This window comes from Netta rufina (genome assembly GCF_964035555.1).
Source record: "Netta rufina genome assembly, chromosome: 1".
NCBI lineage: Eukaryota > Metazoa > Chordata > Aves > Anseriformes > Anatidae > Netta > Netta rufina.
Window position 1 is genome coordinate 152,300,490 of NC_140123.1, and position 25,879 is coordinate 152,326,368.

The window sequence follows — 25,879 nt, forward strand, 5'->3', positions numbered from 1 at the left end:
GCAGCTTCTAGTCCAACATGGTGAAAGATCCCAGGTGAGCCTACCCCTTAGTTACATTACTGCTTTTGGTAAAAGGGGCAGGCCATGATTCTCATGTACCTGCATTTATATAGGCTTGCTTCACATTCCACTGATAGATATGATTGGCAGGGCAAGAAGCCAGATTTAGCTAGGGCTCCTTTCTAAAAATAGGTAATCAATTTCAGCTCAAGCGTCTCAGGATATAGGAAAAGAAAGTGATTTTGCTTGGGCACATAATAAGCATGGATAATCAGTTTTCCTGCTCAAGAGCAATGAACTCAAGTGTTTAAAAGAAAAGGAATGTTATTAAAAGGGATGAAATAGCAACTCAAAATAAGCACTGGGAGGCCTATTTACTAAAGTCAGCTATATAACCTGAAAAAGTCATGGTGATGTAGCCCACTCCCACATTTTACATGGATTTGAGAGTCCATTGTTGATGTGTAAGGAAACATTGGAAAACGTTGCTCCCAAACCTCTCTTCACTGTTCCCAAGTGCTGTGTTTCCACCTCTGATGCTGGGTCATTGCTTTTAGCAGCTTTAGCCCAAGAAACCTTGGTTCTGCCTGCAGTCCCCACACTGCCACCTCAGCATTTCAAATGCTCAGAAAGGAGCCAGTTGCAAACAAACCCCAAAGACAACCCTGAGAAAAATACCTTTTTTTTTTCTTTTTTTTTTTTTCTTTTTTTTTTTTTTAAATTTCTTACTTCATAGCTCTTTTGTTCTACCAGTATCAACAACACAGGCAATTCCTAATGCTCAAAAGACCATTCTCTCCTACTGGATACCTTTTAAATACCTTTTAAATACCTTTCGGACACAATTGCATTTCAGTCTCAGTGCAAAAGACTGAAATCCACTGAAGGCACTGCACTTGCACCCTCTTTGTTGTGATCTCAAGTCACTTCAAACAGCTCTGGATTTCCCTTTTATCCCATTATAAGCGGGATCAGCAATAAGTACTCCATTCTTTCAGGAATTTTGGGCTTACCTCAGGATAGATGTAGCTCTGAATTTAACTTTTATTGTAGTGCAAGCTTTACTGCATAAAGGAATGAATTTAATAACAGGCTGAAGACTTTGATAAGAGTTTTTGCACTATCTCCTGTTCTTACAGTTACCATTTCTTTAGTGAGCCGTTCAAAATCTCTTGCAGTGGAGATATCAGAGATTGGAATCATTCAGGATAGCACAAAATAGGCAGAAGTCAGAGGGCTAAATGAAAAGAAAAACAGGTTGGCTGGAGAACAGGAAATCTTTCTTAACAGTGATACCCTGCACAATAATCTGTTTCTCAATTACAGGGATGCATAAACCTAATCCAGGAAATATCCTTCACTGCAGGAAAAACTAAAAGATAGGAGGAGAGGGTTTTAGAAACTTAGACGCAATTGGTCTCTTCTGTATTGAATTGCTACAGTATGGTGTATAGTGAGAACCATAGCATAGTGCAGAGTGAGAAGCAGCCCTGCAGTCCCCAAGGTCATGCAGCGGGAGGGCAGGAGGTGCTCCAGACACGCAGCAGCAGTTCCCCTGCGGCCTGTGGAGAGGCCCCTGGTGGAGCAGGCTGTCCCCCTGCACCCATGGGTCCCACACGGAGCAGATCTCCATGCTGCAGCCTGTGGAGGAGCCCCCGGTGGAGCAGGTGGATGTGGCCTGGAGGAGGCTGTGGCCCATGGAGAGCCCCCACAGGAGCAGGCCCTGGGCCGGAGCTGCAGCCCGTGGAGAGGAGCCCATGCAGGAGCAGGGGTCTGGGGGTGCCAGAATCCCGTGAGAGGGGGATTCCACGCCAATCCACGGGGAGCAGGGGCAGAGAGGGACCGTGAGGGAGCAGCGGAGACAAAGTGTTAGGACTGACCACAGCCCTCATTCCCTGTTCCCCTGCAATGCTCAGGGGGAGGACATAGAAGACTGTGCATGGGGGGAAGGTGTTTTTGGTTTGCTTCTGTTTCTCGCTGCTCTAGCCTGTTAGTAATAGGTAATAAATTTCATTAATCTCCTTATGCTGAGTCTGTTTTGCCTGTGACAATAATTGCTGAGTGATCTCCCTGTCCTCACCTCAACCCCTGAGGCGTTTTCATCATATTTTCTCCCTTTTTCCCTTTGAGGAGGGGGAGTGAGAGAGCAGTTGCGGTGGAGCTCAGCTGCCCAGCTAGGTAAAACCACCACATACGATTATCTATATTTCAAGCACATTACCTGTTTATAGATGACTGAAACAGCTCTTAAATAGCTATTTTAGCGAACGATTTATCTAAGCCAGAGAAGAACCTATTTTTTTTTCCTTTTCTGAATTCTTGTGTGCTAGATAAAACATTGGCTCAGAGCTGCCACCCAATGATAAGAACAGGCAAAATCACTTAAATACAGACTACCTTCATTGCGAAGTGCTGAGTTCAGTGAGACTATTTAGAAGAGAGCAACTAATTTCTCGCTGCATAAAAAAAGAAAAAAGCAGTGAAAGGATATTTTCCTCTTCACTCCTTTTGTAGTCCCCTTCCCCAACATCTGCAGGGCCAACCACTCATTGCCTTGCCTGTAGCAAGGTCTTTTACTTAAAAAATGACATTTGTTAACCTGTTAACTTTGCTTTTTTCTTTATTGAATTTCTGCCGATTTATCAAGTTGAATCATTTCAGTGTGGGCAGGTAAGTAAGCAAACAGGAGCGAAAAACAGCTGAGAGGAGAAGAATGAGCAGAAGGGAGACTTCCAGCTGCATTTTGTGCTCATTTCAGCCCAGTTCTTGCCTACCTGTATCTGACATGCTATTTGGAGATTTCAAAGCTGGCTTTAAATATGCATGTTTGGATACTCAAAGTCATCATGGAGTGCCACTTGTTGGTGTTCCTAGCCAAGGTTCTGTCTAAATTAGTTTGTTCAGCACTCAGAGACTTCAGGTATTGATCAGTTCCAGAAGCTGAGCCATCTCCTTGAAAGCTATCTCAGTTATTTCTGCAGCTTTCAATGTACCACCCATCAGAAAGCGTTTGCCCCTGGCTGTGCTCTGTCATTTGGCATAGCAGAAAGGAAGATGAAGGGGAATTGCACATGTATGTGTTCATTTGTCATCAATGGGCTGTCACTCATTTGAGGCTATTATACAATTCAATCTGCTATGTATTATTTAAGTGCTTATAAGCATTTTAATTTGTAAAAAATGTGCAAAATGACCTTACGGCTCTTCACTGCAGAAGGCAAAAACATCATGGTTTTTGGCAGGATGTAGTGGTGCAAGACCTGACAGTCTGTTTGTTTCCCTTCTGATCTAGTCTCTTCATTAGCCTCTCATGGGTAGCAAAGGGCATTTGCTTCAAGCTTTACCATAATTCTGCAGTCTGTCTGCCCAGACATTAGAAAGAGACCCGTGAATCTGATGCTGATTCAGCCCACGTTATGTGGTGTATATATTAGCTAACTGTGCCCTGAACTGCCTGCTTTCAGTATGCCAAACAGTATCAGTAGATTTTTGTTCATCTCCGTGTTTTCTGGATTAGGATTTGCCACAGTTTCAGAAGACAGCACTTATTATGTACCTGGAGACATGTTTGTCATCAGTGCTGGAAGCAGCAACAGAACAGGGTGTTCCTGCAGGGCCGTGCTGTTCAGCTGCAGTTGAGTAGTGTGTGCTCAGGCAGGAGCCTCTTGGTACTGATGCACAAGGAAAAAACCTACAGGGAGATTTCTACAAGCTGCCATTTGGCCATTCTCCATAGCTGAAAGACTTGAGCGTGTGCCTGGCAATATCTGAATTCCAAATGGTTAATTATTGCTGGTGGAAAATAATCACTTGATTACTGCCAGTTATATTTTAACATCCTTCACTGCTTTTATGAAGTCAGCATATTGTTACCTAACCCCCAACCAATGAAGGGTGGAGTAACAATCCTAATTCTGCCTCCAAACACTTCATATCACTGAGAAAAGCATCAGTCCTTTAAAACTATGAAAGCTTGGGACCAGGGGGGAAGGTTCAGGGCATTGCTGCTCCCAGACACGTACTTTATGGTTGCTGCACCAAACTGGTACACTTCATGGAACTGGAAGGCAGGATCCTGCAACAGGGACCATTATATACAGTGAGAAAAACACATCAGGAATCCCGTTATGTGCTTATATGGCCTCCTCTCACCACCATGACTTTCTACCCTCAGCAAGGGTGTGTGCTCCACACCCCAGGCAGGCCCATCTTACCAGTGACCAACAGAGTGATTTTTCTTTTCTTGCATTCAGATTTATCTTGCATTGGTCTCCCCAAAGATACCCTAATTGAGCAGGGAACAGCGCACCAGCAACAAATCTGTTGTTGACAACAGCAATGAGCTGGTGCTCTATACGGAGGTTTATTAGATGGCGGAGGAAGAAGATCCCCTGCTGAATGCACTCCAATTCCTATCCTTCATCTTCTAAAGCTTGCCTTTTTTCTTCCCATACTTCTCCTCCAACGCTTTCTGCAAGTTGAGATTTAGGGCATTTTTCTGATGCCATTTCCCTGTAAAGAAGTTCATAGAAAATCATCAGCCTCACTTCTAAAACTATTATCCCTCAGGGATTTTTCTAGCTGTAGAGCTCCTCTCCTGTGAAAACGCCAAGTTGTAGCACCTCCTCCTCCCCCCGCTTTGTCCAGATTCATCCGTTATCCTTGGCAGAAGCAGCATCTTTCTCAGGAATTCAGCAATATACTTTTCCCAGCAGATGCCATACCTAGCTCATCAGTCCTCCTTCCATGCCAATTTTTGGGATCCCTGATCGCCTTCTGAATTACATCGGGGGTGTAGGAATCTTTCATCAAGCTCCTGGTCTCCAGTGGGCCACCTGAAAGGAAGAGGGAATGAGAAAATGCATGCAGAAATCACCCTACTGCAGTCCTGGAACTGAAGCAGGGAGCACCACCAGCAATTTCAAGGGCACGGGAAAAGTCATGCGTTGACCGCGATACCTTTGATCAGGTGTGTGGCTAGGTGCTGAATAATAGCTTCATCATCACCCAGGAGGGAGCTCGTTTGGCAATTTATCTGCTTTTCATCCCCAAGCATGAGACATACGTAAAGGGTACAGCAAGGGTATCACCTTTATTTGTGTCCCAGAGCCCTTCCTTTATTCATGTGCTCACTTGATGCCCCCTTGAATCTCCTCATCCATGTGAGTGACCTCCTACTCAACAGTACGGCTCCACAAGAAGCACCATCTTACCACTCCAGGCCTTCTTGAGCTCCTTCTCTGCCATGATACTTACAATTAGCTCCCAGCTGGGACTTTTCTGTTTATTCCCTCTTGACTTCTAGCCATTCTGGGGGGGCTTTATTTTCATCTCTCATCCTTTTCTCCTCACCTTCCTTTTTATTGTACCTTCTCCTTGATAATAATGATTTTGAGCTCCCTGGGTTAAGATGTCCCTCTTTTCTGTGTGACAAGGACCAGGACAACGCAATCTTCAATGCCTGATAGAGGTTTGGGAAGAAATTTGAGAGGCCCGCATTTCTAAATGGCTTAACGAGAAATAATGCCAGTATTGGACCTGGGGGTAATTTGGGACTGGCTATGACAGGGGACACTGAATTCCAAATGGTGTCTATTTAGACAGCTCTGCACATGGAGGATAGGGGTCACGATACACCTTTGCTTTTCATGTTTCAGAAAAAATAGTGAAAGAAGAGAAGAGAAAGGGATAGCACGTGTAGGAAGGGAGGCTCTGGCTTTCATCTCCTCGAACACCACAGCCTGGGAGCGACTGTGGATGGAGGAGTAAGAAGAGAAGTGAGAGTAACCCACAGTCAGACCTCTATCCAAACTAAGGTGGCTGCTGTGTGCCCAGGCACAGCGCAGATAGAACCAGCTTGAAGGTCAGGTACAGGCACGTGCATCCCCTCACCTTGGAAGATGTTTGACCTCAGGTTAAAACCCAGCTCATTGTAATCAGCAAATGTCGAAGACTCCAGGGGGTTTTTTAGCATCTCGGTGCGGTCGCTGAGTCTTTTCTGTCCTATGATTAGCGCTGCCTTGCACAGAGCTCGCCGTTCCTGAAAACATGAACAAGAAGGAACCACTCTCATTCAGTGCTCTCCGAGTGCAGCAAACTGCTGGTATTTCCATCCCTGCACAGACCTTTGAGCTACGACTAACCCCTGGGGACTGGGACTGTCCTTGAGTCTCCCCCAGCAGGTCCTGTAGTCATTATTATTGTGTAGAACAACTGGGACTGGTAAAAAAGGGTGCAAATCAGAAAGGGACGATGGTGTCGTGCCCTGGATTAGGTCCAGGTTGCACATTTTGCCTCGCTGAGCTAGACTCTGCCTAGCTACAGGAACCTTACAAAAGGAAGGGGGATGGAAAATCAAACTGAAAAGAGATGGGAAAGGCTGTCTGTGGAATGTGTCACTGCCTCGTACTGTGAAGCCCAAATCCATCCCTCTACATGTCTTCTAGAAACCGCTAATATCCCATCCATTCAGCCCCCCGCTACACCATGAAAACATCCTTCAATCTGCCACAAAGGAGACATGAAACAGCTTCCTCCAATACCTCTTCACTGCTGGCAAGTTCATCTGCACTGGAAAATTTATATTTGCTGTTTTCATGGATCAAGCTGTTTCTCTTCTGCAGAAGCAGCTTCCACTCTGCTTTCATATCTGGCCCGAGTGATGATAAGGACCCTTTGGCACTTAATCTGCTGGAGGTCTCCTTGGCTTTTTCACAGCTAGCTTTGGTGGTCTTCTGGGGAGATCCAGGCACTCTCACTCCCGGCATTTGGTGCTGGCTCGCTACTGGTTCTTTGGCATTTGAAATGGGTTTGGTGTCCTCCAACTCCCTCTGCCTGGGTGTTGCACACAGGCAGTTAGTGCTGTTCCTCCTCGTTGGCTCATGCCCTGCTTTGGGGTCTTTGGTGGCAGAGCCATCTTCTCTTTCCTCTTCAAGTTTTCTTGAATGATGGCACTGAGCGGGGGGAGTTTTGGCATGGAGATTCTGTTTGCTCTGTCTTTTCATCTGAATACACTTTGCAGAAAGGGATGCCCGGCATTTAATAGATGTGGAGGTCTTTGCTGTTCCCTGAGCTGCTGGGCTCTTGCAGGTCTTCCAAGAGGCTCTGCTGGAGCTCCTTTGGGATGTTCTCTGTCTGCTGGGACATAAGCCTGCTGGAAGATGCTCCTTTTTTTCTTCCTCAGGTTTCACTTAAAGACAAAAAGAACAGCTCAATGATTTCGATACTGTCTGGATGATTGATAGGTGGTACCTTCAATGGAGCTGGAAACAACCTGATAGGTCACTGTGTTGTTGGCAGACAACAAAAGAAGAATTAAAGTCTCAAAGTGGGAAAGAAAGCAGTAAAGAACAACAACCCTGTAGCTTTATGCCAAACTTCCTATAGGACCAGATGAAAGTTCCTAAGCAGTCTTACATGCCTCTGCCACATGAACAGGCACAGAAATGTGCAAGTGAAAACTTTGTGGTCAAACATGCACACAAAGGTCTGTGTTTTCCTATGTGTGGGTGGCCCCTCCAACCCCTGAGCACCGTCACACTCATGAAGATGCACTTAGAGCCTCTGTGGCTCGCTGCTATTTGCTGGTGAGTTTACAGAATTGGTGGTGGCTCCCTGCAGTTGTGCAGCGAGGTGGTGAGATAGGTCCTCCAGTGGGGGGGAAAACACACCCGAGGGGATTTTAACCCATCGGCTCTCTCAGGAAGGAGGGAGGGAACCACCCACTGCATCACAAGCTGTACTGCAAAGCAAGCTCTGAAGGAGGGATAGCTTCTCTGCCATCCTGCTTACCTGATGTATTGCTGGCCAGCACAGGGTCACTTTCTGCCACATCAGGTGCAGGGGATGGTGGGACCTCTAGCACCCCCTTGGAAGAGAAACAAATGCTGTGTCAGGCCCAGAGAAGGGAGTGAAGGGGACAGTGGCCTTGCTCACCTGCTCATCTTTCTATTGACATAGACTTTTCTCAAGCAAATAAACCTCCCCAGATCGTGACAGAGCTTTCCATGCTTGACTGGATGGTCGGTCCTACAACTCATGATCTTCTGAGATTAAAAAAGCACAGAAATCCTGGATTTCACACTAACTGCTCACATGGGGCAGCCCAACCAGGACATGGCCAGCCAGCGCCTCTGGACAATACTGAGGTGAAAGAGTTTTCACAGGCAGTGGTGCAGACAGAAGCCAAAATGGAAGAAAAAAACAAACAAACAAAAAAAAAAACAACAACACCACAGTGAAAAACATCATAATTTATTCTGAAGCATCCAGAGATGTCAGGTCTGTCATGTGCTGTGCAATTACAATAGCTCCTTCCCTCAGTGTATTAAAGGAAGGCCAGAAAACACTCGTGCAAAGATAGCTCTGCAGAGGGAGATGGGCTGAGGAAGGGGTTTCTTCCCTAATTCTGGCCCAGACTCTTCCCTGGTTTGCTTTGCTATTCCGGCTGATGAGGTGATCTGACACAGCCTCTGAAACCTGCCTCCTCCACTAGGAGGGAGCTCATGCCTTCCCTGCACAGGGATTGTCTGTGTAACCCTCAGCTGGGCATGCTGCTGGTCTGTTCCTCATCCTCACGCGGCCCTGCAGGCTGAGCCCAAGTGAAACCTGTGACAGGTTCCAGCTGAAGCCACGACACCTGCTGGTGAATGTGTTACTTGTGAGCCCGCTGGCACCAGCAGCAACGCAAATGTGATCTGGATCAGGTAGAGAAATACGTCTACATTTGTCACATTAGCTCAGCCTATGATTTATGTGCTTAGGTTCTGCTCTGAAGGCTGGTTATTGAATACAGACATCAGCCGAGGGGGCAGGGAGCCTACAGCTTCAAAGTTAGCTCGTGAGAACCAACAGGGCTGATTTAAGCCAGCAGCTTGTTTTACACCATCTTTCAAGTCCGCTGTTGGACTCCTCCCTTCCCATCTCAATGCCCATCTCTCAGTGTAGCAGAATTTCTGCGTACAGAGGCAAGGTGCTCATTTCCCAAATCCCATTCAATGACAACCTTCATTTCCCCAATTCACGCTGGACAAAATGACGCTGAAGTCCTGCCACTGTCCCTACTTTCTAGGTTGTAATTGGATTTGATGTTATTGCTAGTGCTTATTGTTCATTTCACTTTTCAGCCAGCCAAAGTTCCACCCTGAGATGCCTGAATCTTAATACAAAGAAGGACTCAAAGATCTTTGTACCATCCTTCTGGGTAGCAAACGCTGTAGAACAATGCCTACTTACTCCTTAGTTAAGCCAATTCTGTAAGGGACAACACATGACATACCAGAAATGACATTATCTTGATCAAACAGCTAAAAACGATTAAACTTGATACCTCTTTCTGAAAAACACCACCAACAAAGTGTTTCTACAGCCCTAGCACTCTTGACTTTCCTGACAACCAGCCATGGAGGAGAGACGGGTGTACAGATTAGTATGACCAGATGCGATCAGTAATGGTCTCATATGCCTTCCACATCTGATCGGACCTCCAAAATATATGAATATTTTAATGACTTTCCAGATCTGAGAAGCCCCTTTGGGTTAAAATGAAATGAATTGGGTTAAAATGAAATTTTCTCTTTTCTTCTTTCATATAGAAAAGATCCAGGATTTAGCGTGGGGCAAAGCCTCTTCCATAACCACCTCTCTCACCTGCTCCATGGCCCCTGACGCGATGCCACAGTGATTCTTACAAGCAGACAGGTCCTGCTGAAGTCCAGGTACGGAGGTGGTGTGAAGGCTGAACGGCAGGGACAGTTGCTAGGGAACATCCCTCCCTCTATGAGCTGTAGTCACCATGGGAACCAGAAGAAACATGGCAGAGATCAGGGTCATCCTTCATCAAAAAAAGGAAAAAAAAAAAAAAAAAAGAAACAGGAAAGAGAGTAAAAGGCTCGCATCTCATGAAGTGCCTGTGCCCGTAAGTCCTCATCACATGTGTATGAGTTCTTGGACACTTCCATAACACAACGATAATCAACAAGACTTTATTTCAGCAGAATGGGATCTTCAAGCATCTGCAAATGTTTCACATTCTCTCATTGACCCCCCATCAGAGGTGCACCCGTTTTCCACAACAGAAAACGGAGATGGTTGGCTGGCAGAGGGTCTCATGCTGAACCAAAGCCTGGCCCTCCTGCGTTCAGCACCCAGTGCTGTGTTTTAGCTCCAGACTTTTCATCTGTTGCACCGTACCATGGACCTGAGCTCTCACCAAGGGAAGCGTGCAACTCTCCCTCATCCTGCAAAACTGTTTTCCCCACCCAGTACAAAGAGGTCACGGGAAGCCGAGAATAATTAGAGGTGTTCATAAACGCATCATCTTTGAAGTAAATTTTATTTCATTGTGAGAAAGTGTAAGAAGTGATAAAAATTATTCTTAGAAAAATTGGCAAAATACAAATCGGCATGATTTTTCTTTATTTCCACTTTCCCCCCTCGCCTGGGCTGGAGATTGCTGCTGGATCTCGCTGCCCAAGAAACAAGGCTCCCTCTAGGCCTTGTTGCGCTTCATCTCAGAGACCTTGTACTCAGGTGGGGCACGGTGGAACCACTCCGACCAAGAACCATCATAAATGGACACGTCAGGCTTGCCGCACAGGTAGGCAGCCAAGGCAATGTGACACGCCGTGACGCCTTTACGGCACGTGATCGTCAGCGGCTTTGAGAGATCCACTTTCTTGTCACGGAACATCTGTTGAATCTCCTCGACACTCTTCTCGTGGCCAGTTTCTGTTAGGAATGATTGGAAGGGTATGTTCACAGCACCGGGGATGTGACCAGATTCCAGCCCTGCAAGAGGGAACGAGAAAAGAAAATATGAGCAGGGAGACGTTAATTAAGGTGATAAAAGATACCCACAAAAAGAGACACTGCAGAGACATCGCCGCAGACACTCCCAGTCTCTCCAGGATACTCATTTGTTTCAGGATACGACGATGATGCAAAGCAACAGGGGGCTAAAAAGAGGAGGACAACGATTATTCAACTTTGCTAAAGTCAAAACTTCCAGGATTTTTAGCAAGCTATTACCGCCCCGAAAGCAATAGGAGGTAGGAATCTGAAGGCTTTGGCAGCCCTGGACGTGACAAGAATCAAAGAGCCACCACAGGACGGATCCTAGCAAAGGCATTAAGGGGATCTGTCTGAAGAGAAATATAGCAGTGTGTTTCTGACCTTACCCACCTATGCCAGCAGCGTGTAGTGACAGCTTTCATAAGCAAGAGCTATGGCTTGTAGGTGAAATTTGTGAAAGTAGCTTTCTGTTCACAGCTCATTCCTGTGCCACATTAAAATCACGCTTCGGGAAAGTACAGCGACCTTAACGTCATGCGCATTACTGCTGAGGCAGCCACACCAGGGCAATAGGGTCAGGGAAGTGAGAATTTAGATTCTGTAACACTTCCTATCCACTCCAGGGATAAACTCAGCATGGGTCCTGTTTTTCTACCGGTACAGCTGACCACTTCAGCTAAGTTGAAAGTTACATCTCACGAACAAGGTCTCTAGAGAGAAGCAGATATAAAGATACGATGAATGAGACTTTCATCACATCCTTGAAATTCAATCTCTGTCACTACAGGCTTAATTGAAATCCATTACACTCAACTGGAGTTTTTCCACTGACTTTGAGAGGCTTTAGATCGAGCCCCATCGGAGCAGGAAATATTAAATATTACATTGAAAATGCATTTCAGGGAACGGCTCTTTGCTAGGTTTGAATTTCTAACAAGTCAGCCCTGGGAAAGTTACAGAAACGGTAATGTTTCATTTATAGCTTTCCAATTCCCTCAGTCCTCAGGGTAGCTGATCCCAAGAGATGGGGAAAGATCAGGGCAGGGAGCCTTTGTCAGGGCCAAATGATTAAAGTAACACTTGGTCAGAGATTGGCATCGTCGTGATGATACCGCAATGTCATCGCTCATGCTGAGTGATGTCATGATGTGATGAGACATGCCACGAGGGGAAAACAGGATTTCAGGGGGGTGCCGAGGAGGGGATTTTGCTCAACTGGGCAAAAGTGAGAGCCTAAGGACACCAAAGCTGCCCCTAGTCTGCTTCACAAAATCCCTCTCTGTCTGAAATGGATTATCTTTGTCTCTTAATTCATCCTGAGTGGAGGGGGACACTGGGGAAGTCTGCTGAGGTCAAGAAGTCCTGGGGGCTGAACAAGAGGAGCCAGCTCTTGCTCGAAGAAGCTTGCCAGGTCACTGATTCAATTCTTAGCTGTTCCAGGCCCCATGGTCGTGATTGTCCACAATACACAGCTTTGTATCCCTCCATGTTCTACACTTACCACCCTTAAATGAATCTTTAGTTAGGAGAAGAACAGTCTCGGAAAAGAACAGTCTCATTTGAGTATTTTGGCTTTCATCTAGAGCGAGATTTCCTTGCTCCAGATATTCTGAAGTCTGTCAGAGAGACCAGTGCTCAAGACAGGGAATTCTGTAGAAACAGCATTTACTCATGTATGTGGGTGTTGAGCGGAAAGAACTAGCTGACACTGCACAACCACAGCTCCTTGGACTGCCTACGAAGTGCTCTGGAGTGGCTGAGGAAGTTTTATCAGCACTAGAAGGCAAGGCTGGACAGAGCAGGATCTGAAGAAGAGAAGATACATCCACTTGAGCCTCAGATGATACAAAGCCATACTCCACACCAGAATCATGCAGTCACCCTTGTAACTCAACGAAGGGACCCTAGGATCACAGAGCTTGACTCCCAGCTACTACAACAATCGCTTTATAGGTTCCCTTGTCTACTAGATAAGAAAGTGTCATCTCCTAGCATCTCGACTGATAAACAGGAGGTTAATAACTGCTGCTGTCAAGGCCAAACTACATCTGAGGTTCTTGCCATCCTCTTCTGTTGCTTCCAAGCGTGGGTCAAAGTTCAAATGGATTAAATCTACTTTGTGGCTGCTTCCAATAGCTGGAAGGAAGTAAACAGGCACAACATCCAGGCATGAATGTTCCCTTTCTTATCTGGCAAATCAATTCTGTTGTCAAAGAAACAGAGTCCTTAGTTGCAGCGCAAGTTTATCAAGGTATTTAATTCAATATCGCCCTCAATTCAAATACTTTTTCTTTAAAAGTCTTTGGAAAGCCTTCCAATCTACTGATGTTATGCTAATAGATCAAAAGCCACATGGGTTATGTTGTACCTCCTATCCTAAACTAAAAACACAAGCTTTGCTAGTGTCTCGGTCCTATAAAATCATGCTCTGATGTGATCTACTTAGTAAATGTCTTGCTTCATGGAGTTGCAATGTCACGACTGATTTTTGACACGTATTTGGGACAGAGATCTTCTGCCTCACAGATCTGAGCACACGGATAGCTTTTGGTTACACTCCCTGTTTAGAAATGATCATTTCCTCCTCTTTCCCCTTCCTGTTGCTACCCCTCACTCTGTAAGACTTTATCCTCAGGAAAAAACAAAAAGCCAGCAGCACTGACTCGCTGCAATTCGGAGGCTGCACACGATCTTTCATCCAGAACCCCTGCTAACTGCATAGCGACCTTATTCACTCCTGCTCTCCTTGTTCGCTTTTTACACTTTGCTCCAGCAGTTTTTGTTATTTGTTTTAATTTCCTTTGCCAAGTCTCACTCAGCTGGGCTTCTGGCAATCCTCCCTCACACTCTGTAACCTGTAATATGTTATCTTCTTCACTGTTTAATCCCCTTTTCCACATCTGTTAGGTTCTCTGCTTAAACATCTCTTTTTTTTTTTTTTTCATTGGCTATTTGTCTAGCTAAGACTACAGTTTCTTTTCTCCAGCCTTTCCCTTTGTGACAAAAGCTCCAAATGGAATTTCTTAAGGGCAAAAAGATAAAAGATGTGCCTTGTTCACATTTAACTCCCCGTGGTCTTGGAGTTTGCTGACTGCAAATAGCTGTTCTCTCCCAAATCCTCCTCTGTTGCCTTTTTTCCCTCTCTCTTTCATTAAAACTGTATGTCTTCAAGCAGACCATTAAAGATCTCATCTGACCTACTGCGAACTCATTGGAAGAACACTTTAAGCTCCGTCCAGGCCTGACAGATCTTCATTTTCAGATCAATAAGCCTTTGCCACCAATGTCAAAATACTGCGTGTGTATGTGGCCAGAAGAGTCAACTCTAAGAACTGGCACGACCTCCAGCCTGGCATCTTCTGTTTGTCAACCTTGTCACAAAGATGGACAGCTCTGACTGTAAGCTCCTGAGGGATGAAACAGACTTTGAAAGTCACACTCTCTATGTTGTGCCTTGAGAATTACTTCACGGACAACATACAGTCTGCTCCAAGCTGCAGACTCCACTTAGAGGAAGGAGCAGCGACATTTCATTCTCCCTCCCGCTGCTACTGATCATTCAAGCTGAGCAAAAGCTTTTTGTGTGGAGCTGGTCAAAATAAGAGCTCAGAAGATGGGAGTAAGGGAGACACTGACTACCCAATGTCTGAGAATGAGAAATAAAAATGGCTGGATGTTCATTAAGCAGTTTAGGGTTTACTTTATGTTTTAGAGAACAGATTTTGTTGTCTGGCAAGTTTCCCTTCTTTTTATATACTTCTGTTCAGTCACAATTCCTGTTCCTCATTTCTTTTTGTGAAAAATAGAGAGAATCAGCACTGGTAACCACCTTGCAATTATTTTTATCATCTGTCCCTGGATGGCCTCTGTTCAGGCTGGTTCCCTGGATCTGCACCCAGCAGCACCTGTGTGAAATAGGCTGGTTTGGCTGCTGCTGAAAACAGCTCATGAGCCAAGCTAGTCCTGAGCTGCCAGCTCCTCCAGGGACACAGCACTCTGGAGGGATAACTTTACCCACTCTGTGCACAGGTCAGGGATGCACACCAAGAACTACCATCAGAGCTTCTTCTTCATCCAAAGCCATACCTGTATTTAAGACCTCTGAGACCCAACGTGAAGACACCACATCTACCTTTCTCCACCCTGTCAATGTGTGTAGATATCTACCAGCAACTGAAAATGAAGTATGTATCGTGACTTGTATTAAACATTACAAGATCTAAGTCACCACCAAGGTGACTGCTGCATAAAAATAAAGCAGGGGCAGCTAATTCCTACCATAAGGAGCTGAAAAACTAAGCAGACAAAAGCATCAGCTGAAATTAGCCTCTTCTGGTGATGGAGTTCATGGAACTGGAGAGATTAATGGACTTAATTAAGAAGTCAAGAGCTGAGGCAATAATTAAACTGAAATCACCTGAGAACACATTAAGTTCCTTAACCTCAAGACCATTCTTCTTTTCTAAATTGCAGGCTATGTTTCTCCTCCCTGATGGAATGACCCCTGTAATTAATCAGCATTGATTTCAAATTGTTCTTTTAGGTGTAAGCACTGCCTTTTACCCACCACTGGCTGTAGCACAGCTATTGGCTGGCCTGGCTCAGAAAGCTGTCGAGCTCTTGCAGAACGAGCAGCTGCAGCTGGAGTGCTTACCCTGCTGGATCTGCTGTGGGAAGCAAAACTGGACCACCACAAATAAACTGTTCCATGCTGACTCATTTCAAAGGAGAAATCTGTTTTCAAGATGATGTCAGGGGCTGCGGTATTTGTCACCCGGTGACAACTCCACTTTGGAAAAGAGAACGTGAAATCCATCAGCTCTATCAGCAAGGAGGGCTTTATTCACGTCTTAAGATTAAAATTCCACCTTCACTTTGATGGGCTGCAATAGGGGAAGAAACGGAATGAGTGATAAGCCTAACTCCGCTCTCTCCCTGCAACAATATCTGCTATCACTCCCATCCACTCCCACCTTCTGCAGCATCAAGCACAGGTCAAGCGTTTAGGGTGCACCACAGACACATAGGCAAACCACGTGCACAAAGCCATTACAGCCAAACAGTCCTGAGGTTTGGCAGGGGGAATTTATTTCAGGATTGGTTTCTCAGAGCTTGGGGCGCAGTGTCCCACTTGATGGCTGTGAAGCAGCACGCACATAATGAAATGTTCAGGACAGAGTAACAGCGCACCTGCAACACAGAGGCACAGCACAGCCCCAGGACCACAGAAACCTGCTGCACACCCACTCTGATGGAGCGGATCATAACTCAAGACAAGCCTGTTATTGAGTTTTTCATATTGTTTTTAAATGTCCAGATTTTTAAAGCCATTTCTTATACTGATTTGGAGGGGAAGACATTCTGCAATATACCAAGGCTTAAATTACACACTATGGGCCTCCTTTAGCAACCAACTTGAATTTCATTTGAATCACATTCCCGTACCAGCTGTCCCCACTGCATGTGTATTTCTCCCACCTCTGTTGCTTGCATATCCAGCATGGGACTGAGGTAACTAAATCAATTTTTATTCCTTTTACTCTCAAGAAGAGACAGGGTGACAGCACAAACGTTTGGGAAAGGTTTGGGGCTTTCCTTATTTAAGCCTGTTAGATTTACAGCAGAGAACAAATGACCTTTGATCAGGACCAGCAAGTTCTCTGTTTGTTGGGAACCAGAGCAAAAAGGTAAATGTTTCTTGGGTTACGGCACTATGCAAAACAACCTCAGCTTTTGCTGGTGTGTTCACTTCTGTGAGAGGTGCCTGTACTAATACTGCTTGTATGTGCCTGTTACTATTAGACTGGGCCCTAAAGAACTGCCTGGAAGCTCTCATCTCCCATGTTTGCATTGTTTGATTAAATTCTGCAGGATGTGGGATAGAGGATCCTGGAGCCAGACTGCAGACCTCCAGGTGTTCCTGCTCCTTTGTCTGCTATTTTCTCCTGCAGCTTTACAACGAATTACACGAAAAGCATCCCATGAGGGCGCTGGGATCCGACTGCTCAGCTGCATATGCCTTAAGGTAAATCCATGAGTTAGGCTGATGCATGCCCGCTGGCTGCGAGGTGTTATTATGCTCGGACTATCAACACTCATCCTACTCCAGCGCAGGGGTTGGGTGCTGTTCCCCCTTCTTTACCTTGGTCCAGCTCAGTCCCCCGAAACCGGCCCTCGGGGCGGGAATCCACCACCTGGAACCGCTTGGACCCCACGTTCTCCATCATCTCCTCGAAGGTCTTCAGCAGGCTCTTGTCCAGCTTGGCCTTAAAGACCGCCGGCGGGGGCTGGCTGACCTCCGCCGTCACGGGGTGGCCCTCCTTCACCCAGTTCTTGAAGCCACCATTGAGCACCGACACCTGGCGGTGCCCGAAGACCCGAAACATCCACCAGGCGCGGGGGGCGTAGAAAGTGCCCAGCTTGTCCCCGTCGTACACCACGACGTGGGTGTCGTTGCCGATCCCCAGCTGCCCCACGTAGTCAGCGAAGCCAGCCTCGCTGGGCAGCATGAAGTCGTACGGGGACGACTTGTCCCGGCACTCCTCGATGTCGAAGAAAGACGCCCCGGGGATGTGGCTCTCCCTGAACTCCTGCCGGGCGTTTCGCTCCTGCGGAGGGTACCAGGAGGCGTCGAGCACCCGCAAGCCGGCCCCGACCCGCCCGGCTTTCACGGCCTCGGCCAGCCATTTGGAGGACACCAGCGCCTTGCCCAGCACCTGCGCCGCCATCTCGGAAACCAGAGAGACCCGAGGCGGTGGCGGAGCCGGGACACGGCCAATCAGCCCGTACGGGCGGGGCAGGCCGGTGCCAGCCCCTCGGGCTGCCGAGCTGGGCGGAGGGGAAGGGGCTGAGATCCCCAAATCCCCCCTTGATAGCGAGGGGAAGCCGGGGGACAGCCGAAAATGGGCTGCCCCCCCCCCAATACCCTGTACACACACACAAAATGGCGGCCCCGCGCCGCAGCAAGGGGGACCCGGGGTGGCGAGGGGCGGCGCGGAGGCGGGCGGCACCGCCCGGGACCGGCCCGCTGGGAGGGCCCCGGAGGCGGTGTAGGGCCCGGCTGGAGGGGACCGAGGCTTGGTGCTGCTCGGCACTGAGGTACGGGGCCCCCTGGCTTTCCCCTCCCTTCCCCTGCATGGGGTGGGGGGTGTCTGGGGCGTGCGGTGGTGGCCGGGTGCGGCCTCGGCTGGAGGTGGGCTGGAGGGGGGTGTGGGAGCAGCAGGGTGCTCAAATCCTCATTTTTTGGGGTCCCAAGGCTGTCCTGCTGTCCTCGTGTTGCTGTCAGTGCTGGGTGTGGAAGGGCTGGTGGGCTGTGGTGGCTGGGTGTAGGGTGGAGCTCTGCCATAGCTGCCCCTCTCTGTGCAGGGTTTAGGCTGAGCTCCATGAAATCCCTATTCTCAGGGCTGTAGCACTGCAAACCCCTCACTCGAGGCTTTAAGTTCTCATTTCAGTGTGGGTACAGTGCTCTGGTTCCAAAACACATCTTTGTCTGGTCACTTATTGTGAGGCTGGTCTCTAATTCCTGACTTTCTTCCCTTTTGCAGACAGGTGGATTGAAGCAAACCCCGGAGATCAGGTAATCTTGGCCAGGATTCAGGAGCGATGTCGCAACAGCTCCTCTACCGTGCTCTAGTGTCTGCCAAATGGCTTTCAGAAGCCATCAAGTCCCAGCAAGCTGGACAGGCCTTGAAAGTCGTGGACGCATCTTGGTATTTGCCGAAGATGAAGCGTGACCCGAAGCAGGAATTTGAGGAGCGCCACATCCCCGGTGCTGTTTTCTTCGATATTGACCAGTGCAGCGATCGTACTTCACCTTACGATCATATGCTGCCTAAAGCCAGTGACTTTGCTGAGTACGTGGGGAAGCTGGGTATAGGGAATGATTCCCATGTTGTGGTGTACGATGGCAGCGACCAAGGCCTCTTCTCAGCACCTCGAGTTTGGTGGATGTTCAGGATCTTTGGACATGAAGCAGTTTCCCTACTAGATGGTGGCCTGAAGAACTGGCTGCGAGAGGGGCTTCCGCTGAGCTCTGGGAAAAACCCAGTAGCTCACTCTGAGTTCCATGCCACCTTGGACAAGGGCATGGTGAAAACCTATGAGGACATCTTAGATAACCTGGATTCCCACCGCTTCCAAGTAGTGGATGCGCGTGCTGCAGGACGGTTCCAGGGCATAGAGCCAGAGCCCCGAGACGGTAATGTGCCTGCTGAGATACTGGGGTAGTTACAAGGGCTTATATGTAACCTGTCTGTAAGTTTGACTCCTGTGGAAGTAGTGATGGGATATATTGTTGCCCTTTATGGGATGGAACTTAATACAATATATCCACCTGTTCTCCACTCCCACTGACTGCCTAGTGCTTGTTTGAAAACTCAGGGGTGGGAAAACTGTGTATTTTTTTCTTATGAAGGGCTGGGGTGAGGTAAGTAGCTTTCATACACCTCAAAGATGTGTATTAATCTCTCCATGTACTGGCTTCTCTTCCATCAGAAGAACCCGTGGAAATGCTTCAATGAGCAACTCTGCAGAGTGGTTTGCTCTGGTGGAGGGAGCTGGGAGGAAGAATAGAACTTAATAACAGGATTTTCTATGCATGTAATAGCCTGAAGGCTACAGCCATCCTTCCTGAGTAATCAGTAATCTAGTAAAGCAAGCTTTAACAGAAATAAATGCATATGTTTTAACAAAATACGCTAAACAGTAAATACCCCTCCTAGAGAAACAGATAACGGGTTTTGTGATGGATTCGTCCTGGACAGTAGAGGTTAATTCCTATCTGTACTGCTTTTCTTTCAGGAATTGAACCTGGTCATATCCCTGGCTCCGTGAACATTCCCTTCACCAGTTTCCTCACAGAGTCCGGCTTAGAGAAGACCCCTGAGCAGATCAAAAGTCTGTTCCAAGAGAAGAAAGTGGACCTCTCAAAGCCTCTGGTAGCTACGTGTGGCTCTGGGGTCACTGCCTGCCACGTGGCTCTGGGGGCATACCTCTGTGGCAAACCAGATGTCGCTGTGTATGATGGGGCCTGGGTGGAATGGTACATGCGGGCAGATCCTGAAAATATTGTTTCTGATGGAAAGGGGAAGACTATGTAATGAGCTGCTTCATCTTCCAGTCGTACAGATAATTTGCCTTGAAACAGAGTTTGGAAAAGATGGGTTTAATGTTCCTGGGCAAGTATCATGAGGTGAAGGTGCTGGGTAACAAGTATGGGCACATGGTGCTTCAGCACCTTCTCCTTCCTCAACCCCTGCTGCTTAGGAGCATAAAGACCACCTGGGCAGCCTGCTCTAGGTGACCATGCATGAGCAGGTGGGTTGGAACAGATGACCTCCAGAGTTCCCTTCCAACTTCAACTGTTCTGTGATTCTGTGACCATTTTACAGTGTCAGATGGAAGGGAGAGTGCTGGTGGCACTGTGGAGATATTAATTGAGTCAAGCCAGGCTTATGACTCAGGACATTCCACCATGTTTAGTCACAGGATGGTCATACTTGTATAACTGTGCCTCATGGTCTTACTCTGCCTCTGTCCTAGAAGCCAGCTACGCACACTAGGGCCATTTTGGGTGCAAAACCCAAGGAAAAAATATAGCACTTAATGAAGGAGATATGGCTTTGAGGTTGGCACTTTGTGGGTTTAGAGATTTAGTTTGCATTTCTTCTTGCACTTGGACTCTTAACTGCAATGTGTGCCTAGCCAATTTTGTACCCTCATGGCACCAAATCCCCCCTTAAAACAAAAACAAAAAGATTCTGGAAGTAAAAAGAATTAAATAAACGTTTGTTTCAAGGTCTTTCTGCTGAATGGAGATTATGTGAATGTTGCTTGGGCGAGTCCTTTCCAGGAAATCGATTTTTATGGGATCAATTTGTCTAGATGATTCAAATGAGAAGTCTTCTTTCATGAGCAGAACTACTTCTCTTACCTTCAACAAGCTCTTCAGCTGACGAAAGACAATGGCATGCCTCTCTCTTGGGACTTTTCACTGTGTTCCTACTTTTAGTCCTTGCCTGTTTGCTTTTTAGTTTAAAACTCTGTGTTAGGCAGTGTCAGCTCTGTTTTTCAAAGGGCGGATGTCAGTTCACATGGTGAAAATTGGACTGCATGGGTGTTGCCATTCTGTCCTTGAGACTTACCCTTTAACCTTAAAATAAAAGCAGGGGAACTGAGACATAAAGAGGAATAGCCCAAAATGGCAAGATTTTTTTTTCCCTGAGACCATCGTCCTCTATTTCAGAGCTGAAATCTCCCTAGGTATCCCTGCCGATGTTCAACTGTTTGTTTTCTCCAGGATTTTCTCCTTTGGAAAAGAAAGAATGCCTGCACCTATTTTGGCTCACTGGTAACTTAGAAAGTTAATGAGACAGCTTTTGCTCTTGGGCATGCAGCAACACGTACCTGTGGACATCAGGGGGTGATGCAGTCATCCTTTCTAGGGGATGCTTACTATCAGAGATTTTTAGGTTCCCCTACAAGGGCTGGATCTTATCCCATTGGAGAGGGTTTATTCCCTGCATCTGTGATTCTGGCATACAGAAGTGCACAGGGGTCTGAACTGAGTGACCCTTTAGTAGACAGTGCAGGACACAGATCTGGGTAAAATAACAACGCTTTATCTTTGCCAGCTTCCATTTAGCTCTTTGGGATTAAACTTCCCCAAAGCTCTTCTTTTCACAGGTTGTATCACACCCTGCAAATTGTGGAGGCTTTCCGTTCTGGATCAGCTTCTGATGTAATTGGCTGTTTAATTGATTTTATTCTTCCGGCTAGGGAAAGATTTTCTAGTCCCGTGCTTTATGACTTTTCCCCACCCATCTAATCGCTGTGTTGTAAAGACTGGTAGCAACACCTTGCTTTATTCCAAGTGGGATGATTTTTTAACAAGCCTTTCCTGCAGTAGAAAGGGAGGAACTGGTCGACGTTTCACGTAGGACATCTGATTGAGGTCTGTGACTGAAGGCACTTAAAAAATGCTTCTTTAGCTGAAGTTTGGTGGTGTGAAAATAAAAGGATAAGCCCAGGTGGCGATCAGCAGCTGGTTCTAAACCCTCTGTGGAGGGGACTCCCAATGTGAGCAACCAGGGCCTTGCTTTTTAAGACACTTTAAAGATATTTGTACAGACAGTGTTGGCTGCTGTGGGATCCTATAACAGGATCTGACCTGTGACATCTTTTCAGTTCAGGATTTCTCGCTTCTCCCACCATCACGCAAGCTGAGAGGCTTATGTGTGGTAGGTCGCTGAGGCTTAACGCCCTGGGCGTGGTGGGGAGGTGAGGCAGATTTTGTCAATATTTACAAATGGACAAATAGGAATGCTGTGCCTGCCCTGTTTCTCCAGGAAGATTGAGCTATTAGTGAAAATGGACACATTCTTTCAGATTTCATCATTTCCAGTGGATGGAGGAGGGCTGGCTTGGGCTTTTATCCTCCCAGAATCTGGCACACTGCAGTGCTGCCTAAGCACTGCTTCTTTTTAGGACAGAGCAGTCCTTGGGGTTAGTAGGAATCTCTCTGCTTCTTGTCGAGGCTGAGCTGCTTTTCTTTGTCACGTGTGTCAGGGGAAGGTATCTGGTGCATCCCAGCGAGCCACCTGGCAATGGCAAAATAAAAAGACTTCCTTCTCCCTGTGTTTTTTTACTGTGTGACTCGACGGCATCCAGCAGGGCCCTTCCCTCCTGTGCTGTGTGTGCTAAGGCTGGCAGTACTCAACTACCCTTTTCCCTGCTGCCTTTTGAATCACAGAATCTTCCCAGCAGTTCTTTGGTTTCCCAGCTTTCAGCAAGTCTTTTACAAGGCACTTAGCTTTGCCTTGATTTCCCCATGCCAAGGTGTTTTGTCTTTGTGGTGTATGCCCTGTTATGTATCAAAAATCTGTCCGAGAGAGAGCCTTCTGATGTTCTACTTCCCTTCAGCTGAGATCTGTTCACACGCTGCAGGCAAAGCACTGGGAACACTGAGGGGACTGAGACAATGTTTTCAAAGCCTGAAGACTGCAAAAGCCTATTTTGAGCCACAACAGATGCTACTGGACATATGGAACAGCTGAGGGGACTTGCACCAGGACTATAAATGGTCTGCAGATCTGTGTGTCTCTGACTCAGTGGGTGGGTTTCCTATGGGAACTGCAAATGAGGAAGGGGAGAAGTGGATGTGCGTGCAAATCGCTGATGTTCACGACTCTCCTGTGGAGAATTTGCCACTAGGAAATAGCATCTTGAGTGGGATAGGTCTCATGGTGGATGAGAAGTAGCCTAAAAAACAGTCCGGATGTGGGAAGGTCATATTGACCTGTGGCTAAGCTGAGACTGGAGCTTTTCCAGCTCCATATAAATTTGAGAGTCCTGAGTCAACACGTAAACTCTTCATTGCTTTGTTGGTACTTACATTTTAGAGATAGTAAAAGCAGTTTGGGGCTTTATGAAAGCAGTCTGGTCAACGGGTAAGGTAACTCTGTTCCTCTTCCAGAGCACAGCTCAGCTTTAAGAGTGTGAGCATCCCTCAGCCTGCAGGGGTGTGGTGGTGGTTGGCTACACAGGAGCTGTCCTACTGCCAACACCGTGTCCCATCTAGGGAGTTTTCTTTGCCCAGTTCACTGTGGGCTTAGTGGCAAATATCAGAGCATTACCTGGTCCTTCCCTTCTTGTAGAAAAGAGAGAGGAGCCAGTTTCTTCTCCAGTGCCCCATGTCACTGTATGTTCATTAACTAAACGACCACACAGGCATGTGTTCCCAGCCTGCCGGAGCAGTGACATTGCCAACACGTGGTCACTCCTGCTCCCACTGATGCTCCAAAATTCAGCAGCTCCCTAGGAGCAGCTCCGCAACGTCAGTGGCACGCTGCACGCCGTGTACCCAGCTGGGCTCTTCAGGCTGCGATGTACGTGCCGAATGCTGCAGTGTCTGCAGCTTTCTGCAGCTTTACGCAGCAGGCCTGCTGGCTGCTGAACAAAGAGCTCGCCCTTTACCCCTCCCCATATTTCCTCCGCCTTTGTTCAGCCCCACCACCTATCTACCACGTGGCTGCCCAGCTTTCCAAGCCCTGGTCTGTGCGTGCAATTAGCCCCGTCCCTTTAATCAGCCGGGTAATTGCTGGGGCTGTGTGGCAATACACAGTCACGCTGTCCTGTGGCAGCTCTTGCTTGCTGCTCTCTCGCTGTTTCTGTGCGAGTGTTTTATATATAGTTATCATCAAAGCAGGAAGAACAGGCATTTATTATTGAAATTTATTTCTCCCCTGTTCGATTGCGTAATTTTAATGGTCCTTAACAAGGGCATCTCAGAGCTATGCCTGGTGACGAGGTGCAAATCAGGCTCTTATTTAGCCCAGCTAAGCAGGATGGTAACTCACCTTGGACTGGCTTCTTCCTAAAGATGATTTTTACTTACTATGGGAAACTCCCTGACCTGGGGGGTTTCCAGTAAAGCTGGTGCTGTATGTTGCAAAAAAAAAAAAAAAAAAAAAAAAAAAAAAAAAAAAAAAAAAAAAAAAAAACAAGTCTCTGGGGAGTGGGAGTGGTGTACTTTGACCTCTTTTCTTACTTGCAGGATATTTCTTCAGATTTACCAACTTGCCTTTAATCCCATTTTCCTGGGGTGAGCAAGACTTGAAGAGCTGGCCACGGGTGGAGGCTGGAGTTGATGAAATAAGGTGTGCCCTGAATACAGGCCGCCCCTGAACTGTAAGCAGTATTGGCATGGAGGAGGTGAGGGAAGAAGGCATCAAAACCAAGAGACTGGACCTAAAATGGAGAGAGAGGCTGAGGGGCTGTGAAACAGGGTTGAAGGAAAGGGAGGCAAGTTAAACCCTTGATAGAAGAAGAGAGAAAACAAAGGCAGGGCAGATTTCTTGGAGGGGAAGATAAGGGGCTATAGGCTACACCTTCAACTGCTGCATTCGTATCAGGGAGCCACAGTCCTCCCTCTGTGTCTCTGCTGGAGCTGTAGCCAGCAGTGGCAGGGTCCTGCATCCCTTACACACTAAGGTGCAGGGCAGAGCTCTCGAATGTGCCATGGGTTGACTCAGAGCCAGAAGTAGAAAGGCAGCAGTCCCACAGTGCGCTGCTCTGTGTGATGCTTCAGCTCAGGCCAGCATTAGTCTGAGCATCCTTGATGTCCTCTGCTCAGTGGAGAGTGGTCTCAGGGCTGGGGACTAATTTAATAATGCAGGACTAATTTAACGCTTCATACAGGTAGGAGAAAAAATAGTTTTTCATCCTCTTCCCTATTAATGGTCACTACAGTGCTGCCAAGCTTCTGATATAAATTAAAGGAGATCCAGAGTTATTTGAATTTACACCCTGCAGCAGCTAAATTGTTCCTGTGCTTAAATTAGCTGGAGGTCAGCAATCTCAAAACCTTTTCCGTGTTGCCCTCTCTTCCCTTCCTCCCCTTTGCACTCCTCCATGCAAGGAGCAAAGTACACACACAGTTATACTGTCTTTGTCAGGAAGGTCCTGCGTGGTTTGGGGGAAGGGTAACACTGCTTTCATGTGCCATGAGGATAAACGTGAGTGATTTTTAAGCAAAAGGAAAGAGGGAAGGAAGAAAAGACAAGGAAGGAATGTGAGTAAAATGTCATCTTTCTCTTCCCTAGTAAAGTCCCACCTCAAAAGACCCAGGATCTAGGTGCAAGAACGTGTCAATAAGGCACCACAGTCTCTCTGCAGTGCTGCATTGCCCTGGCAAGGAAGAGCCACAGAGCAGCTTTAGGTGAAGGCAGACTTTGGGCCACGTTCAGGCGAAACATCAGCCTTTCCTTCCCATCCCCAATTTGCTTGAGCTGCTGGCAAGCCCGGCGGTCTTTAGGTGGGAGTGGGAAAAGCAGAGCTGCTGGAGAGAGCTCTCGCTCAGGTTGTGTCCATGCCAGGGACTGCATTTGAACAGAGTCCTGTGGGTATGAGCTGCTGAGCTCCAGGCTCGGTCTGGCAGGAGGGGTGACCGAGGCAGGAATGGACTCCGCAAGGAGGGACTGGCCTCAGCAGGCGACACGTGCCTGGGGCAGAGGTAAAACTGTACAGAACTGAGTAAAAACTGAAGCTCTCTGCTGCCCAAACAGCATTTTGGGTGGCGGGTGCACAGGGG

The 25,879-nt window shown here is 47.3% G+C and overlaps 3 protein-coding genes across 7 annotated transcripts; 1 reads left to right on the forward strand and 2 right to left on the reverse strand.

Annotated features, from left to right (window-relative positions):
- Positions 1–4,052: 4,052 nt before the first annotated feature.
- On the reverse strand, positions 4,053–9,657 carry CIMIP4 (ciliary microtubule inner protein 4; the record flags this gene model as incomplete). The annotated part of the gene is made up of 7 exons (XM_084305105.1): positions 4,053–4,075; positions 4,438–4,512; positions 4,725–4,835; positions 5,893–6,040; positions 6,543–7,189; positions 7,792–7,867; positions 9,649–9,657. The coding sequence occupies 7 exons, from the start codon at positions 9,655–9,657 to the stop codon at positions 4,053–4,055; spliced, it is 1,089 nt and encodes a 362-aa protein (XP_084161231.1).
- A 665-nt stretch (positions 9,658–10,322) lies between these two features.
- TST (thiosulfate sulfurtransferase) lies at positions 10,323–17,755 on the reverse strand. The gene is made up of 2 exons (XM_084300108.1): positions 16,934–17,755; positions 10,323–10,788 (listed from the first exon to the last, which is right to left on the reverse strand). Exons 1-2 carry the CDS (start codon positions 17,517–17,519, stop codon positions 10,490–10,492), a joined length of 885 nt encoding a protein of 294 aa, XP_084156234.1. The 5' UTR covers positions 17,520–17,755; the 3' UTR covers positions 10,323–10,489.
- On the forward strand, positions 16,239–20,550 carry MPST (mercaptopyruvate sulfurtransferase). Of its 5 annotated transcripts, none has more exons than XM_084300062.1 (4): positions 16,239–16,302; positions 16,663–16,816; positions 18,336–18,988; positions 19,591–20,550. In XM_084300062.1, the coding sequence occupies exons 3-4, from the start codon at positions 18,394–18,396 to the stop codon at positions 19,887–19,889; spliced, it is 894 nt and encodes a 297-aa protein (XP_084156188.1). In that variant the 5' UTR covers positions 16,239–16,302; positions 16,663–16,816; positions 18,336–18,393; the 3' UTR covers positions 19,890–20,550. The 5 variants fall into 5 exon arrangements, with proteins under 5 accessions (XP_084156188.1, XP_084156191.1, XP_084156190.1 ...); XM_084300065.1 differs by having other exon boundaries at positions 16,245–16,302; positions 16,743–16,816; XM_084300064.1 differs by lacking the exon at positions 16,239–16,302 and adding an exon at positions 16,359–16,478.
- Positions 20,551–25,879: the final 5,329 nt, after the last annotated feature.

Excerpts from the sequence above, each read along its gene's own strand:
- TST (XM_084300108.1), bottom strand. The coding sequence starts at position 17,519 with ATGGCGGCGCAGGTGCTGGGCAAGGCGCTGGTGTCCTCCAAATGGCTG. Across the intron at positions 10,789-16,933 it reads GGGGACTGAGCTGGACCAAG|GGCTGGAATCTGGTCACATC; the intron begins GTAAAGAAGGGG and ends TCCCTCTTGCAG.
- MPST (XM_084300062.1), top strand. The coding sequence starts at position 18,394 with ATGTCGCAACAGCTCCTCTACCGTGCTCTAGTGTCTGCCAAATGGCTT. Across the intron at positions 18,989-19,590 it reads AGAGCCAGAGCCCCGAGACG|GAATTGAACCTGGTCATATC; the intron begins GTAATGTGCCTG and ends CTTTTCTTTCAG.